This window comes from Balaenoptera borealis (genome assembly GCF_965194805.1).
Source record: "Balaenoptera borealis genome assembly, chromosome: 4".
In the NCBI taxonomy this organism is placed as follows: Eukaryota; Metazoa; Chordata; class Mammalia; order Artiodactyla; family Balaenopteridae; genus Balaenoptera; species Balaenoptera borealis.
Genome location: NC_138861.1, coordinates 119,190,002 through 119,208,714, shown reverse-complemented (window position 1 = coordinate 119,208,714; position 18,713 = coordinate 119,190,002). Strand labels below are relative to the sequence as shown.

The window sequence follows — 18,713 nt, the reverse complement described above, 5'->3', positions numbered from 1 at the left end:
GGGATGCCCCAACTCTCCGGGGCAGGCGGCGGCGGTGGGGGGGACCCGGAACTCTGCGCCACGGACGAGATGATCCCCTTCAAAGACGAGGGCGATCCCCAGAAGGAGAAAATTTTCGCCGAGATCAGTCACCCTGAAGAGGAAGGTGACTTAGCCGACATCAAGTCTTCCTTGGTTAACGAGTCCGAAATCATCCCGGCGAGCAACGGACACGAGGTGAGCGGGCCGCTGCCCCAAGCTTTGAGAGGCGTGGCGGGTCCCGGGGAAGGGCAGAGAGGGAGGAAGGGAGGGAAGGCGCTGGACAGCCCTGGCTGAAGGGTCCCGAGTAGGTCTGCAGGGTGGGGGGATGGGGGCGGGTGGCTGGGCTTCTGGTTAGTGTTCTTTCTTTGTGTGTGTGTGTGTGTGTGTGTGTGTGTGTGTGTGTGTGTGTGTGTGTGGTGTGCTGGGAAACATTCCAAGTGGATCAGTTTTGGGGTTTGGTGACTAAACCGTTGGTTTGCGGCCAGGAGAACCTGCCCTTAACCCATAATGTTTGGCCTTCGGACTTTTTAGTGGGGTTTAGTGAGTGCGATGCATTAAAGCGAGGATGTCTGAACAACACTACTGAGAAGTTCTTCCGTAGGACGGAAAACAGAGTGCACCCGCTATCTTTCTCGGTAGATGTCTCTGCAAAAGTGCGTTAAACCACCAAAGGCTTAGGTAAAGGCGAGCAGAGCCACAGGCCCGAGGAAGGGGAGGCGGGCGTGGGCCGGGGACAGGCGCGGAGGCCCCAACCGCTGCGGAGCCGGCCGGCCGAGGGGGCGCGCGCCCGGGCGGCGGGGGCGGTGCGGGCGCGGGTCCTTTGGGCCGCTGGGACCGGCTGCCAGCAGCCGTGGGCGAGCCGAGCCACCCCAGGGGGTGCCTCGCAGTACCGCCGCAACACTAGCTTTCTCCAACCATCGCCACTTAAAGAAAAAAAGTACGCTTATATTTGGGGTTAGTTTGGGCCCGAATCAGGCCTTTAAATCTTTGCAGAAGAAGGGCGAGTCGGAGAGATGCAGCGGAAGCCAGTGCACCCACTCAGGGGAGGGTGGAAGGCGCATTATCAGATCTCCTGGCCAGCTGCGGGCGATAGCGATGGTAACCCGAGTAGAGTAAATAGAGACACGTGGGTGCTGGCGAGAGAAAGCCGTGAGCAGGACCTCGCGGAAGGGCTATTTCAGGCCTCGCGGAGAGCTTCAGAAGTGGGGGGAGGGGGGGCGGATGGACCCTGATACCCGACACTCCACTGGCCACCCTTCTTCAACAACTGGGAAACGCTTTGGAGGAAATCCGGTAGAAAAGTCCTGACACTCAGATGATTTCACCAACGCCTTTTCCCTCCAAAGAAATTTGGAGGGTATATTCTTTTTCCTTAAATGGCATCCTTCTGCCCCCAAAAAGAACGCGTGTGGTTTTGGGGGCGGGGACATTTTGGGTTTTAAACAGTAAGTTTAAGAACACCTCAGAGTTGCCTTCTTTATCCCAATGGCAGGGGTGAGTACGCATTTTGGAAGCCCGGGGGCCTGGGTTCTAAGGAGAACATAGGGGTGTTCTCTATCTCCTGAATCTTTCATCCCAACATGCCAATTAGGGGGGAACCTAGGGGTGGCCAGGGCACACCCAGCTCCACTTAAAAGATTTGTGACTATGTGTGTATGGGGGGAAGGAGGCCACTGGGAGGACAGATGTCCGAGGAACCAAATGACATCCAAAACACTCGAGGCCAAACTCGTATTTGTAGAGCAGCCTTTTAAAATTTCTACCCATTTTCCTCGTCCTTTCTTTTTCTATAAATAAAGTTGCCACGTACTTCACATTTTCTGAACGTTTCTGCTTTGGGGAGAAGGGTGCTGCATTTTGAAGTCCAGAACTCCTATTAGGGCTCTGTTAATCTTTGCCAGTGGTAAGTGGGCATGGGGCAGACCCAAGGAAGATAGTGAAGGGGTAATGCCACTGATTTGCACGTGGTTGAGTCTGGGTGGATGGTGGTTACCAGAACTGATATTAGCTGGGCTACCTTTTAGAAGTCTATAGCCCAATTTTCAAGTTTTCCTCCCTTTAACCACAGAACAGTTTACTTTTCTCTTGTAAGCTTGCACTGAGCCAGCCATGGTAGCTTATGAGGAGACGAGCTCCTGCTGGGATTGGTTTGGGACAGTTGCCTAAGATCCCCATTTGTGAGTGACGGGTTTGTTTTTAGTTAAATGTCATTTTCAGTTGCAAAATATTTCAGCCCGCTTTTAATCAGCTCTGATTGAAGTAAACAGTGGTTGAAGAAGCCATCAAAACGATTAACGCCGTTAACTCAAATTCTTGTCATATTAGGTATCCAAGTAGCCTTGTTGTGTTTTAGTAAACAGCGGTCAGAACAGCATATGGACTGTTCGCAAGTTTGTTTCTGTTGTTATTATCATTTATAGCTGGTAGTCCTGGGTAGATAATTTTCAAAAACACATGTTGAAAAGAGAAAGATTTCCCAGTACTCAGCCTTAGCCTATCCTCTTAGATTAATAAAACAGGTAGATTGAGTTGCACCTGATTGTCCTCTTTTGAGTTACCAGTGGATACACACTTGTATCATTATTGTCACAAACTCTAAAGTGATCTTCTTTCTTTTGGGGGTGGGGATTCGTGTTGTTAGGTGGCCAGACAAGCACAAACCTCTCAGGACTCCTACCACGACAAGGCCAGAGAACACCCTGATGACGGTAAGATGCTAATTCTACTTCTCCCAACCTTAACATTTAACATGTGCAATTTGTGAATGTAGGTATGTTTTGCTATTTTTATTTGCATCCAAGAAACTCGAATCATATGTGATAAGACTGTGCCTGTGTTGTAACAAAATGGGAAAGAAAACCCAGGAAACTTATTGCTTGTCACTAATGTATAGTTACATTATTTAAAAACTGTCTTTGAATGATTTAGGGGCTTTTGAATATCTGTTGGCTTCCAGATTCTTTGTGGAAGAGAAATGCCTATAATTAGTTTTTCTCTTTTTCTCATTTTACCTAAAGCTCTAATTGTAGATCTTTGCTATTTTTTCCTGCATTCTTATAAAGAGTGACAGTCTACACCAATTTATTTTCCAACAAGAATAGTTTCAAACGGGCTTTCATTTGTGAAATTGCTGTTTCTTGTTATAGTGAGAAGGCAGGCACTGTATGCGCAGACTAAATATGGCTCAGTAAAGAAGAATCTAACTTGTAAAAATATAAAACATTATTCTTAAAATTAAGAACTATGCATATGGAACGTGATAGACTTTCTCCCCATTTCCAATTATTGCTCAAAGCTGTAAAAATTCTACATATTTTTTAAGATTTAAGGAGAACTCCATGTGACTTTAAAAGAATCTGTAATCTTTAGGGTTCCCTTGTTGAACAGTCTACATTTCTGTTCTCCTTTAATTACTTACAATTGGCCTGACCAGAATGAGGTGTTCGCACATACAATATGTCAGCTAGGGGAAGAAGAGAAGAGAACTATAATATCAGGCTTCCTTCTGAGCTACAAAGTAGTTACACAGATTAAAGAGAAGAAATGTATACAGTGAACACACACACATTTCTTGACCAGAGTGATGTAAGTGTAGCACATAAAATTAAGTCTCCTGTAGTTAATCCTTCATAAAATTGGGTAGTTGCCCATATGCTAGATACAATTTGCTCCCTCAGTAAAATCTAGAAAATTTCCAGAAATCTAGAAGCACAGGTAGAATTTTTGAGTTTGCCAATGCGATGGAGCATAACTTCAAGTGTATAAATACATACGTGTGGGTATAGCTGAATGGCCTAGTATATTTATATTACAGCTTTGTGTGTCTTCTTTCATGTGTCTGTATTTCTTAGTCCAGTTTGTTAGTATTACAACAAATTAAGTTAGATGGATAACACTTATTTTTGTAAAAACACCAGTAAAAAACCAGTCAGTAGTGGCAATAAATTGAACCACATGTTTTTAAAACATCTGGTTCACTGCTAAGCCATTTAAGAGAATAAATACTGTCAATCTAAAGTAGAGCATAATAATCCAGTTACAATACTTCGTAAACAAATCTTTTATGTAAGGTCTGATTTGTAGTAGTACTATTAACTTTTCAATGAAAAATACAGTGATATAAAAAGGAAGTCAACACACATATGATTGTTCTTTGCATTCTCTCAGGAAAGCATCCAGATGGAGGACTCTACAACAAGGGACCCTCTTACTCGAGTTATTCCGGGTACATAATGATGCCAAATATGAATAATGACCCATACATGTCAAATGGATCTCTTTCTCCACCCATCCCGAGAACAGTGAGTAACATGCTGATGTTGCAGATTATTTCAGAAGTGTAAATTAATTTGTATTTTGGCAAAATGTTTGTTTTTTTAAAGACACTGGAAATGCTTTCATTATGTATGACCAGTCGTTGCTAAATAAGACCTGCTATGAGGAATGGCTGCATTACAGTATTGCTACTTTTGATGTTTTGCACTTGGAATTTTAGCTTTTGGTTTATTGGTTAAGGTAATAAAAAACAGATCACGAGCTATCATGAAATCAGTGAATTTAAATCAGCAAATTCATGATTTTATGAGTATTGTGCTTTCTACTCTGATGAGAGAAATTGATTTAATCTTTCAATTAACTAAGTGCTGTATGTCTTTCATTGCCCATAAGCTATGTAGAATCAGAACTCCTTTGGCTTGTTTGGAGCTGAATACTGGAAATGTTACTTCAGCTTTTAAAACAGTGTCTCATTTTATTGTATTAGCTAATGTTTCTTTAAAATCAGTTTGGGGGTGGGGAGGAATGAGCTATTTTTGCGTTATTGTCAATTGTTAAGAAAGTTATCACTTGAAGATAACTCTAATGAAAATTGTTCTTTTTTATCTCCGGGTTCAGTTAACTTTCAAGTTTTAAAAATCCAGTGGCGTTATAGCTGCTTTACACATTATGCATAACATGGAAACCTCATTTATATAGTAAGAAAACATCTAAAGGGTTACCTCTGTAGTACATGAATGTGAAATGTGCTGGTGATGGAGTTCTCCCTGAGATTCGTCTCTTCGTAGGTAGTGATGGGTTTTTATTGCTCCATCAATATATATACCTTCTTTCTGCCCTCACTCTCCCTCAACCACCCAAACCCCAATGAAAAACATGTATATTTGGGTGTTGGGGATGAGGGTTTCAGTCTAACTGGCCCTCCCGCAAGTCAAATCTAGGATTATAAAATGGAACCTGTAGTCTTTGCCTTATTAGCCCAGTGCTTTCACCAACTGAAAAAAAAAAAAAAATCAGTAACAGACATCTGGGGGCAAGTACTATCATTGATACCTCAGTGGACAGAATCTGGGAGCCATGAGATACTACAGAGTAGGAGAGAGGAATACCTCCTAATCAGTCATCAACAAACAAGAGTATTTATGGTTATCTTGATTATCTGTGGCCCTCAACTATTGAAGCGATAGGTCTATGAAATATAACCACTTTATGCGGGCACTGTGATTTAGAAGTTACAATTTTTTCCCACAAGTTCCAAAAAGATATTTGACCTTTTAAGTAGGGGATAAGATTTTTCTAATTTGCATATAGCAGCTAAAATGGAGATCTTGGAAATCTTGTGATGGTTGTTATAGGAAAGAGTGATTTCACATTTTAAAAGGCTTTTCTAATATTTAATGATAGAAATGTGTGTTAGGTACGTATAAATCTCTTATCTAAAAAGTGAATGAACTAATAAAAGCAAATACGGTTTTTTAACATTTAGAGACTACCCAAATAAATGCTTCTGAGTCTTAAAATTTGTAGGAGACTTTATATTGTTGAATTAAATATGCGTACATTCAGATATTTTAAAGTTGGGCTGTTTTTCTTTTGTTGATGTTTTGGAGGGGAGGGGGAGGAGATTATGTTTTAGATAAGGAATAATTGAAGATTTCTGCTGAAGGCTTTTTAGAACAACAAATAATCTTTCCGACAAATCAAATTATAGTCTCTGACTTGGTAACAATAGAAAATAGCTACTAAAATACTCTTATACTTTTAGGCTGTGCACACAGTTAATGCTTAATAAGTATTTGTGGAATTTATTCTTTAGTTTAGCCACTTCTCCTTTCAAAACAATAATTTTTAAAAAGTCTATTGATATTTATAAATTATTCCTAAGAATATTGAAAATTAAGCTTCACTTCCTCTTTAAACCAGCATTTTCTGCCTTAGGTCTCTCTAGCCTTTTCTCCTACCCCCTCAGTATACTAATCATTTTAAATTGTTAGAATGGAAAGTATTTATTGTTAGTGTATGCATTAAAATTCTGAGGTCAGTGAATTGAACCGTCATTCATTGTTTAGGAAAGATTTGTGGCCAGAATAAATGTTGGTGGGTGTAGAGTGGAGGAAAGGGGTGTGGTCAGGAAACAGTTACCTTACCCTCCTATCTGCTGCTTTGCTTTATTTTGTTACATTTTAGAACACATTTATTTTAGGCACGTTTTCTTGCGATATTCTGCAGTTTGCACAATTCGAGAAGCTTTTCAGTTTTAACCACAAGACAATGTTCAATTGTTTTCTTTTAGGGTCTGACTGAAGTGAGTTGAAATCTTTGGTTTTTAATAATTAACAGCTGTTTTTAGTGTATCTGAGACCCAAAACACTTTAACCCGGAAGGCAGCCCCTCCTCTTCACCTCTAACCACACTTCTGCCTCTTGCTCTTTAACTCTGTCCTTAGCAGGACTGAGTGTTTGTGCAACTGACATCCACAGTGATAGGTTTGCATCTAGGGTGTCAGGAGCAGGGTGACCATTTGGGTTTGGGCTTTGCCTGGGAGCAGTCCCAAGTCAGCCCTGTTACTTGGATTTGCATTACAAACAACTGCTTGTTTACTGTATCTGCTGCCCTCAGGTGTTAGGATTAGAAGAACATCTGGGGGAGAGGGCGGGCCCTGACCAGCCCTTTCCCACATAGAATCTTCTGTTCACATGTAACTGCAGATGATCCAACTGGCACGCACAGAAATGTTTCTGCTGGTGGCTCATTTTAACAATTCTATATGCGTCTGCTCTTTTTTAGGCAAACACTGACATACGTATGCTCGCACAGCTTTTACCCATGACCTAAATATAGTATTACCTACACAGGAGAACCACCTTTGCCAATCAAGCTTTTTCTTTTTTTCCATCTGAAGGGAAATTTTAATTGGCTAATTACATCCTTCTAGAACAGAAATTCTTAGAGGTGTGTCTATACCAGAAATCTTGTGAATGGGTGTTTCATAGAATTTTAAATAAGACTTCTTGGTTCAGATAAACTGGGCCTAGCTAGAAAGCACCTGTAATAATGACACTTTTGGTGTCATGAGTTCTTAAAGCACAGTAAGCCTTGGCTTGAGGTGGTCGTCTTCATCGAGTGTGAGAAGCTGCAGAAGCCTTTTAAATATTTCAGAGTAAGGGCCCTGGAGACTTTATTAAAAGCATACTCCGAAGACTTTCTTTCTCTGAGTCTTACTTATGAAAATCCTTGGAGGCCAGTGGTAATGTAGTAAAAGGAAAAAATAGTTCGTTGCCTCCTGCGCTGGGTCCTGGCACTTGTGTGCCTGAATACTGTGTGACAGTGAGCTTGGCTGGTTTTACATAGTGAAAGTTCCCATTGGCCTCATGCACTGTGGTTATTCATCTTAGGTGTCAAACTTCCATTTGTCCCTCATGCAACCCAAATGTTTAACACCTCTCTCTGAAGAGAAACATCTCATTTCTCTTCAGCTGCTCAAGGGAAAAGCAGCAGACTTAGCTCAGGAAGCGCCAGCAAACGTTGCAGCTCGGGTCACACCAACCACAGTAACACCTGGTCAGGAGAGTGCTGTTGACTGCACTGTTTGTTTCTTTGTGATCTTCCTGAGGATGGATTTTTAGGTGGGAAAGGAAGGTGTTTGTGTTTGAATTTCATCTTCCTTTCTTATTTTTAGTAGACATTGCTATTAAAATGTTTCAGGGGTTTTTTTTTGTTCTTGTTGTTATCTTGAGCAACTCAGTTCTATTGGTATGGTTTTTACCTGAAGGGAATCAACATTTTGATTTTTGATGAACAGAATTTACCTATTATAACTTTGTCTTAACCTCCCATGTTTGTATTTGCTTACAGTTAAAATTAGATTTTTACCATTGTTCACATCTGGAATTAAGGAACTAGGTGAACATGTCTAATCAGTAAGCTTACACTTATCCAGCTGTCCATCACACTGCTGCTTGGCTTTGAAAATAATCACAGAAACAATAATCAGTAGGGAGACTATGGCTTATTAATTCAAGGGTACAGGGAGACTATGGCTTATGTTTTGAGCAAAGATTTTAAGTGTCTTTTCACTTTACTGCAAGGAGCTACTTCATTTGACTTACTAATAAATTATTTAAAATTTTCTAATCTGAGCTGTGTACTTTTTGAAGCTAAGTATATTAAATTTTCCTTTTACCTCAAGTTCAGGAGAAGTTAAGTTTTAGAAAGTATATTCTATCTCAGATTTGAATGTGATGTCAGGAGAATGTGTGGGAAAGTTCCTCAGGGCCCCAGACTCTTCTGTCTGATTCATCTTTTATTTATTTATTTTTTGCCACGCCACGTGGCATGTGGAATCTTACTTCCCCAACCAGGGATCGAACCTGCACCCCTTGAATTGGGAGTGCAGAGTGTTCACCACTGGACTGCCAGGGAAATCCTTGTTTGATTCATCTTAATTGTACTGCTACAAAGTTGGGAAAGGACCACAGTCAGAAGAACTGGGAGTGATTGCCATTCCCCCTTCAGATAATTTAGAAATCTTATGACCGAATGCCATGCTAATTCAAGTGTCCTGGGAGCCATGCTACATGTGACCCTTCAGGAGCTAATATTGCCCTTTCATGACTGGTACTGCAGAAGTGTGATCCTTAGTCAGATAGATTTTTTCGAAATGACCCTAGAAATTTCTTGTTCATTCGTAAAGACATGAGAACAACCCAGTTTCACTAAAACAAGACCATTAAGCCAACCTGCAGAAAATCTTGCTCTTTGAAATACCCCCTTCCCCTGCCCCCATACAGGTCCTGGACCTGCTCTCATCAACCCAACTATTTTGATCCATTTCTGTCTTGCAGACTGACTTGTGTAATTCCAACAGGACAGAGTAAGGGCCTCATAAATGGGTCTATCTGGACTTGAACTTGTTACCTCACAAGTATTCTTCCACAATATCAACTGAGAAATTTTTACAACTTTTTGAGTCTTGTTTTGTTTTTAACTAATCCTGTTAGTTCTTTAGGCAGAACAGTTTTTGGTTTATGTGACTGACATTTTTTTAAGCAATTAGATCATTCCATTCCTCTCTGACTCCCCTTGTTCCTCGTTTACATGTTATAGACATAATTGGAATTTTATAAAACTGGTTTCCCTGTGATTTCAAGACAAACTTGAAGTTTAAAGAGAAAATATGCCAACACTGTCCATGGGCCAGCAGAAAAGCACGTATGTTTTATTCCCAGGCAAAGGTAGAACTCAGCATTATATAGGTGCCACTGTCATGGGACTGAAGTTTTTTAAAAAGAGGATATTCATTTAAAATTTGTATCTTTAAAGTTATTACTTAAGTCATTATGCCAAACTGAGCCAGTCTGTAGAAAGCTAATACTGTAGCAATCAAGGGACTTAGTACTGCTTTGTACTGTCCCAGCAGGTCCTTACTCATTTGGAAAAGGCAGCCATTGGACTTTATTTAAATAATTTTTAAAATATATTTTAGATTGATGATCACTTTTTAAATATTAATTGTGACCTCGTGAAGTTCCTATAGGAACTGTAGACTCTGCTATAAGCTTTTAAGTCACTTTAAGCATATAAATGATCAGTCTATAAGATTTGGAGGCACAAAGCCAGAAAATGCCCTAGAGACCAACAACAAAGATGAGGAAAAGGAGAGACTGAATGCACCAAAAAGGAGAGTCAGGAGTTTAGCAGAGGATGGATAGGGAACAGGGATTGCTAACTCCCAGATTCTGATAATCTAGCCAATCTAGCTGGGACTATTTGCAGACTATTATCAGAGGCTGTTCAGAGGACTGTAAAGTCTCTGTAAAGCAGTACATTTATACACAATACCCATTCTAGCCAAATCTGTAAACCTGCTGAAATTATCCACTTGCTATATGTAGATCAGTATAAAGCTCACTGAAGAATGTTACTTGCTTGCCTTCAGTCCGTACAGGGAAAATTGCAAGGGCATTACAGCGCGAACAAGAGTTTAGGTTACCTGTCCTCTTTCCCCCCGTCTGTAGGAGAAATATGACTGGCAGAGATGTTGCCATGACAGAGGGTCTAGAAATGTATTTTTGCAGCTAACCGGAGGCAAGTAGACTCTAAAAAAACCTTTTGATTATTGACCATTGTTTCTAGCTATGCCCACGAATAATACTGTATGGAACTTGGTGACAGTTCTGCAGAATCAAGTTTTGATCTTAGTCATAGCAATTTATTGTTGATGTTATGTTCGCTTTAAAAAGGAAGCCTGTTACTACTTTACTCAATATAGAGAAAGGTGGAATGAGGGGTGGACAAAGGGAAGGTACGATAATATAAAAAGGGGAATGGCTCTAGTGTAGTTTTAATTTTCTTTTATTATTGTCAGCTTCTGAATGAAACAGTTACCAAAACTGTTAAAAGCTGACACACAAAGATATTTTTATAAATCCTTTTATTTTTTTTTTAAATCCTGAAAACTTTTGCAATAAAGCCTATTAACTGTGAATGATAGTTGATCATCTGATCAGTTGATCAGGGACGACTGATGAATTATGAGAGAGTTATATGTTATGAGTAGCCTGGCACGGGATAGACACTTAAGTAGATTTGCTGAATAAATAATGTACTAGAAATTTTTCATGTATTTTGGGGGATATTTCCAAAGGATCTGTCTTTATTCAACCAAATGCTATATGAAAAGCAAAATCTGAAAGTGTCTGCTAAATAAATCCTTAGTATTTTATTATTTTACTTTTTCTCTGATTTGTTGCTTCAGTGGAAAAAAAAAAAAGAGCATTAGACCATTGTCTTTAATGAGGAAGTCAGAGTCACTCCTTCAGAATGTTGTTTCCAAGTAACAGCTGAAAACAGTCAGCTGGAGAGCTCGCTGCTAGAGTGAAAAAGAATGGGACTTGGTCCTCATTTGAGGACTGATCATAAGAAGTACTTATCTTTTACTTAGGTCCTAGAAACCTGATTGAAGAAGAAGAGGTGATAGAAACGCTTTTTTCAGAAGGGTGCTTGAGATGGAAATAAAGTAATAAAGAAGAAAACCATCTTCAATTCTGTTTCTGCGGTTAATGCTTCTCAATTCATTTTTATTCTTTCCCAGATAGAAAGGACATTTCTTTTTTCAGTAACACTTGAGGTATTTTGAGATATTAAAAAACTCTGCATGTTCTTTTTAAATACGTATGGTAGCATCAGTGCTGACTCTTCTAGGCCAGTGTGTGTTGTAAATTGATTATATTCTTCAGCAAATGTGGAGAGCAAAACTTTTGAGTCTGTATCAGGCAGAGGTAGAGAATCTGCTGTGAAGGCTACGCCTGTGGAGGAGGGAAGTCCTAGGCAAGATAGCAAAAGGTCTGGGGTTTAGACCCACGTCCATCACTCTCCCCCAAAGCCTTGGGAAGGTATTTAACCTCTATCAGAGTTTGTTTCCTTGTTCATTATGAGGCATATTAACATCTGGTTGCCTACCTTATATGGTGATGTACAATTCAGATGGCACGAAGCCTGTGAAAGCATTCAGTTTTTTAGCTATGGGAGCAAAGCACAAGTCTCAGATGGTATAAGCCCTCATCCCCACCTGGTAGGAATTCTGCCACAAGAGGTGTTTGGCTGTATCCAGGAAGCTCCTGAGAAAGGGGAGAAATTTTTGGTTCTTACCGTGGCACCACGCAGGCCTGGAAATTGGACACTGGGTCAAGGCCTTACATTAACCTTTAGAAAATATTAGCATAAATAAAAGTTTTGGGAACTGTCATTATATTCTTTACAGAGACAGCTTTCTTCTCTTGGGCTCTTTTTTCTCTCGCAGTTGTTAGGAGAGCACCTGATTTTCTTCTACTAAGGGAATGAGATGTGTGAGGGAACGGATTTCTAAATTAAAGATTTGTTTAAAAATCTCATATCCTTCTAATATTTGATATGAAATTGCCAGATAACTCTTAACTCCTTGGATGGGGGTAATAATTGATTTTTATTTAGGAAACTTTTTTTTTTACTTAATCCTTTAGGAGCTGGGTTTCTTTTCCCCACTGCAAACATTATATAGAGAGGAGATTTAAGAGCCTCGTGAATGTAGAGGATGACAGGAGAGTTATTTTTTTCCCCCTTCGAATTTTCTTCTGACTTAAGTCTTTCGAGCTTTCGTGGCACCTAAAAAAACTCAGGTCCAAGGGGATATATGTGTTGGCCAGGCAGCAAGGAGAAATCAGTGTTTTTCTAGTCTCGTTGGAAAATTACAGCTTTCATCCTTTCAAGGCTTTTCTTTTTCTTTCAGTAAAACTCAGTGAATGTTAAATATATTTCAGTGTGGCGTTAGCTTTCTTGGTAGACTTCTTCAGTTTTAAACATCGTGTATTTATACCTTGTAATAATTATGAACACGTATCATCTTGGCACACTAGTTCATATGACTTGGACCAAAGGAAAAAGGTATTGTGGTCTTATCTCAAGTGTGTTAAACATTGTCTTAGACCCCAACACTTCGATTTTTTAAAGTCTGAAACAAAACCAGGAGTACCAAAGTAAGAAATGTTTACCGTTTACTATAAATGGGCTAATCAGTTAAGTATCTGGCAGGGTTAGGAAAAGAATCAAGTCTCCCAGACATTGCTTGAATTGGTTTTTACTCTTTTTCTTTTTTTTTTTTTTTGGTATATGTTAAAAGTTTAAAATTAAAACTCAAGAAATTCTTTTGAAAGGGAAAACGATTCACTTTTTTTTTTTTCTTTTTTAACTACTATCATGTGCCAGGTACTGTGCTAGGCAATTTACCCGAATGGAAACTGTGGTTGAGTGTAGTCATCTCCATGCTGAAGATAAGGGCCCATCCTCAGGGGCAGCAGTAACCTGCTTCAATTTAGTAAGTGATAGAGTCACTGCCCTTCCCTTCTTAAGGTCTGAAGACTTGTTTATTTTCATAAAAAATAACCGTATTTGCCTTCAGAACATAAAACACTTATTAAATGAATCATAATGTTGATTAAATGTAAAGCAAAAAATTATTATTTTGAAGATTTTGTTGGCAACTTCTTTTCAGGAATGCTTAGCTATTTTTTATGAAAATAAAAAGAAAATACTTTCATTTAAAAAGCAGTACACTAGAAAACTCAGATGAGCAAAAGGAATAACAAATATTAAATTCCTAGGATCCTGCCGTCAGAGATGATCACTCTCAAAACTCACCATGCAGCATTTTAGACCTCTTCCTGTGCCCATTTAGAAATACACATAAACATACGTAAGTATATGTTATACATTCATGGTAATGGTAACATAATATACCATTTGGTACTTGCTTTTTTCCCCACCAATATACAGTGGATATCTTCTGTAACATCATTTTTAATGATGCCTGATTTATTGCCTAATTTATTTAATCAGTTTTGTTGGTAAGACATTTAGGTGGTGTCACTTTTTTTCCCTCTATCTTAAGCAACATTGTGATGCAATGCATATTTTCTAACTACGTCTTTGCACAAATTCTATTTCTTTGGAATGAATTGCTAAAAGTGGAATTGTAGAGTCAAAGGCAATGCACCTTTTTAATTTGGGGTTAACCCAACATTGCAGTTTAACCTTAAAAAAACATTTATTTGAAGTCAGTATTTAAAAGTATCACTTTGACTACATTTGTATTTGGTTATGGTTGGTGTTTGGAGGCTGATCACTTTCATGCCTTCTCCCAGTCAAGAATCAGTCCAGCGACAGACAAGAAGCTGGACAGATGGGGAGCAGAATATCAGCTTCATTATTAATAAGGCTGGATTGGAGAACATGGCTTGAACCGTGACACGAATTTGGACTTCCTTTGACTTCCCAGATGAAACACACCACTAAGTCACAGGCCTCCCTAACAGGGGCAGGGAGCTTACCTCCTATAGAACTGGAGACGAGAACAAACCCACACTCGGGCAAGCTGGCCCCAAGAGGGAGAACAAAGGGTCAGTCCGTCCTTGCTCAGTTCTTTCTCCAGATCACCAGAGATGAGTCGCTTTCCTTTGTGGAAAATGAGTGAGGGGGTGGGAGAGACAAAGGCTGCAGCCGCTGCCAAGAGAGCAGAAGTTCCTACTTTATTGGCCAGGCTAGGGAGGAGGGGCGAAGGAGAGCGTGGTTATCTCCTTAGTCATAATCCCTGATCAGACCGCGAGCCGGGGACGGCGGTGGCAAGACGCTTGCGTACACGACGGGAGCTGCAGCAGAGCACTGCGTTTGGGGTCTGAAGATCTAGATGTCGGGGTCTGCCAGTGACCGGCTGCAGCCGGCTGCCTCCTCTCTGGACCTTGATTTCCTCACCTGCAACACAGACTGCCACCTCGTCTACTTACGAAAGTACCCGACACTCTGCATTAGTTAGTAGTGCTTCTGGAAGGCGGACCAACTGCATCCGAATTTACTGGTGTTCTTATTAAAAAGGCAAATATGTAGGCCCTTCTGCAGATGTCCTGAACCAGAAGCGACAAGCAGGACATACACGTGCACTTTTAACCAGGTACTGTAGCGATTCTTACCTACAGTAAGGTTTGAAAAAACACTGATCAAGTTAGACATTCAATAATTTAACTCACTTGAGCTTAGATATCCCAAGTGACTCGCACACCTAGAAAGCAGTCAGGCACTTTGGCCCCAAAGCTTACTTCCTCTTCACTCAGCCCAGTTCAGCGCAATGCCTAATATGGAGACCACTCCATATGCCTCATGGAGACCACTGGCACTTGTTGCCTTTGAACTCTGTGTTCTCTATTAGCACCATAGGTATTACTACCAAACATATGCCTCATGGAGACCACTGGCACTCTGGTCACTTCTAGTCAGACCTCAGGTGTTTTCCCTCCTCCACTGACTACAGAATGAAACCCACATTCTTTGGCATTATTTTCAAAGCTTTATGCAATCTGGAATCATCCACCTTGCAAGCCTTGCCTCCTTACCACCATACCCTGCAGCTTACGATTCAGTGACATTTCCAGACCTGCATCCTAAACGCTTTCCCAAATCCCTGTCTTCAGGTTATTATAGCTTGGTCTCCCTGAAATGCCCTGCTCCCTCTTCCCTGCCAGCACAGTCTTGTTCATCCTGAAAGATCCAGGCTAAATGGTACCTCATGAAGCTCTCCTGATTGCACCACCAGTTAAGACTAAGTGCTCTCTCCTGTGGGTTCCCACAGGACCTTCTTCATAATTGTTACCACATCTTATAATCATTGGTTGTCTCCGTGTCTGTCTGTCTTACTAACTCTTAGTTCCCTTAGGATAAGGAGCTTGTCTTACTCATCTCTATTGCTCACAACCTGTTATACTACCTGGCATAGAGCAGGTTACTCCACGGATATTTGTGGAATAAATAGAGCAGAAATTTAAAAAATTCATTAATATAGGGCAGTAACACCAGATATCAATCTATTTAAATGGAGACACTTTAATAAAATATAAGCTAATACAGAATCACAGACCTGAAATTGAGCTTAGAAATTATCTGAACATTAAGTATAATCCATGGGATAGACATTAGCTATTAGTTTTGAGTATTTAGTAAGTGCCAGGCCTGTTCTGAGCACTTTATATATATTAGCTCATTTAATCCTCACAATAACCCAGTGATATCCCCAGTATCCCCATTTTACAGATGAGAAGACTGAGGCATAAGGAGGGTTGAGAAACTGAGGCATAGGGGCCATGGAAGTGGTTAAGGACCACCGTAAAACCAGACCAAGAAATGCTTGGTCAGATAAAGTAGTTAATTTGCCAGGATATACAGCTAGAAAGTAGTGGTACCATGCTTGGACCAGGCCTTGACTCTCACTGCAGGGTGCTTTCTGCAACTTCAGTTTTCATTGCCATCACTGCCACTGGTACTCAGAAGATGCTAGATGATTGTTGAATCAGTGAATTTCTCATCAGGGAGATGTAAATGATTCTTAATCTATATGGTATTTGCAAGCATAAAATAAAATAGTATATGGAATTATAAATGTCTTTAACCTTATGTTTGGTAGTAATAGCTATGGTGCTAATAGAGAACACAGAGTTCAAAGGCAACAAGTTAGATGCAGCGAAGTGAGGGGAAATCGGGGGAGATGCAAAAAAGATGGTGAAAGTACTAGCCTGATGATGAGGGGGCAGTATTAGTGGAAATAATGACTTTAGAAAGAGCAAATTACAAGTTAGATGCAGCGAAGGGAGGGGAAATTAGGGGAGATGCAAAAAAGATGGTGAAAGTTCTAGCCTGATGATGAGGGGGCAGTATTAGTGGAAATAATGAATTTAGAAAGAGGAGCAAGTTTTAGGACAGACATACATGAGTTTGACTTAAGGACTATCCTGTGTTTTCTCTTTTATGTTAAGAAAACAGAAAATTAACCAGTATCTGCAACCAAACATTTCACATTATGGACATCATTTTGGTCCATAATTTATCTAATTTATTTAATTTTTTGTGCCTCACAAAATCACTTCACTTACCTCTGGAGCTGCCTGGACCTTGATTAGAAGCCTCTGTGTGATTATGAAAAACAGAACTGCATATTGCCTATAGGTGAGGAGAGGAATAGTATTAATATACTAGCATGTAATATTTAATGAATTCACTTTACCTGCATTTTTCTTATTAAATACTCAGTGTAACACTATGAAGTGAACACTACCTAGTCTTCCCGTCTTTCCATTCCAGGAACTGAGGCACAGAGAGGTTATATTGATTACTATAGTTCCAAAGCTTAGTAAGTGGTAGAACTTGGATTCAAAGCCAGATAGCCTTAATTTAGGAACTGGGACCCGTTTTATAAACTGGTTCCCCCCCTAAAGAATAATCCTTAGTCAATGTCGATAAATTACTTTGAGGATTAAAAGTGTCTGTTATGCTTGTGTTTTATTAAACAATGTAAACGGTTCAGCTTTAGTGGTGGCTTGATTAGCAAGCTCTAAGAATACTTGAAATTTGTCTTCTGGTTCATTCAGCACATAACCATGTGATTGCCCAATGTGTTCTTGAAAATTCCCAGGAAATATTTGTTTCTTAGGTGTATCAGCCGCATTTTGATAAATGTCTGATTTGTATAGGAATTCCTATTGCTCACTTCTAGGGTCCCAGTGTCCTCAAGTCTTAAGGACTAAATAGCTTAATCAAACAGCTGTGTGGCCAAAGGTTTTGTAAATCTTGGAATCACTTTGGTGAATGACGTTGCTTCCTCCTTCCATAAGAACTGAGTATTTACAGGCAAAAATCTGCTGCCAAAGAGTGTTCTTTGCACAATAAGCAATTAAAATGTGGTTTGTGCTTCGTTTCTAGGAGCTGTTTGTGGTGATTTTTGTGGTATCATGATGTTAGGTTAAGTAAAAGAAATTAGTTTAGGATTAACTGGAATTGTGATCATTCCTGAGAAGTTGCAACAGTGGGTTTCCTTAAAAAAATGAAGAAACTTTTTTTGTTAAGAAAATAACTACTAGAAACAATCTTCTTTCTCTCAAAAGGAAATTTTTGTTGTTGTTTTAAAGTAATACTGTTTTTAAAAAGTCAGGGGAAAACTCATTAAAGAATAGAAAAAAATAAAACTGCCTGTATTTCTATCACTCAGATATAATGGTTTCATTTATATATTTTTTTAAGATGTTCTTTCTCCACTGTACCTATAATACAAGTACTTTTATAAGTTGGTTCATAAGGTTACTATTTTATTATAACTTTTTCATTGAAAGGATGTTGTTGCCCATCTTTCCATGTGAATAAGTAAAGGTCTGTATCATCAGTTGTCATGGCTGGACACCATCCAGTTATAAGAATATTTCAGTTTATTGATTTTATCCTCAATTGTGGGTGGTTTTTTTTTGTTTTTACTTGTTTTAAACAATGCTAAAATGAAAGCCTGTTAAAAATGCGTGTTTATTTATAATCTATTTTTTTAGGTTATGTAGAATTAAATAGTTTATAGAAATAAGTCTATGCAGCTTTCAGATTAAATACGTGTTTTTACATGTTTATGTGAATCACTTGATCATTCCTTTCTTGATTTATAAGAGGTTTTTATATATAAAGCATAGTAACCATTTTGATGACAAGAAAATGCTTTCCAGCATTAGCTTGGCTCATTTTTTATGATTTATTTCAGAAGAGAAGATACTCTTTTGACTCTTGTAGGATGGTACAGTAACCAGGAAAAAACATTTTATTTCATTTCACTGTCAGAGGAAGATACCTGTTGTTGTAGCAGTTTCTGAATTAACCCTCAAGTTTAGGGTTAAAACAGGTTTCCTGGTAGAATGAAGGCAAACACCAAAGAATGTTTATTTCAGGTGTGATTTATCATGCATCTCATAAACATTCATTGAAGGTACTTGTTTTGAAAGTCATTGTGCTGAGCCCCATTGTTAACATACATGACAGTGAAGACAGGGTCACCACCCTCAAGGAGCTTACGGTTTAGGAAGGGAGGG

At 39.5% G+C, this 18,713-nt stretch overlaps 1 protein-coding gene across 4 annotated transcripts in view; it reads left to right on the top strand.

Annotated features, from left to right (window-relative positions):
* Positions 1-3: 3 nt before the first annotated feature.
* LEF1 (lymphoid enhancer binding factor 1) overlaps positions 4-18,713 on the top strand; it is a gene marked incomplete at its 5' end in the record, with an annotated part of 126,321 nt that continues 107,611 nt past the window's right edge. For all 4 annotated transcript variants that reach the window (XM_082389121.1, XM_082389119.1, XM_082389120.1 and 1 more), the window contains 3 exons: positions 4-216; positions 2,663-2,729; positions 4,189-4,322. In XM_082389121.1, the coding sequence (XP_082245247.1) occupies positions 4-216; positions 2,663-2,729; positions 4,189-4,322 (414 nt within the window). The remainder of the gene's footprint in view (positions 217-2,662; positions 2,730-4,188; positions 4,323-18,713) is intronic.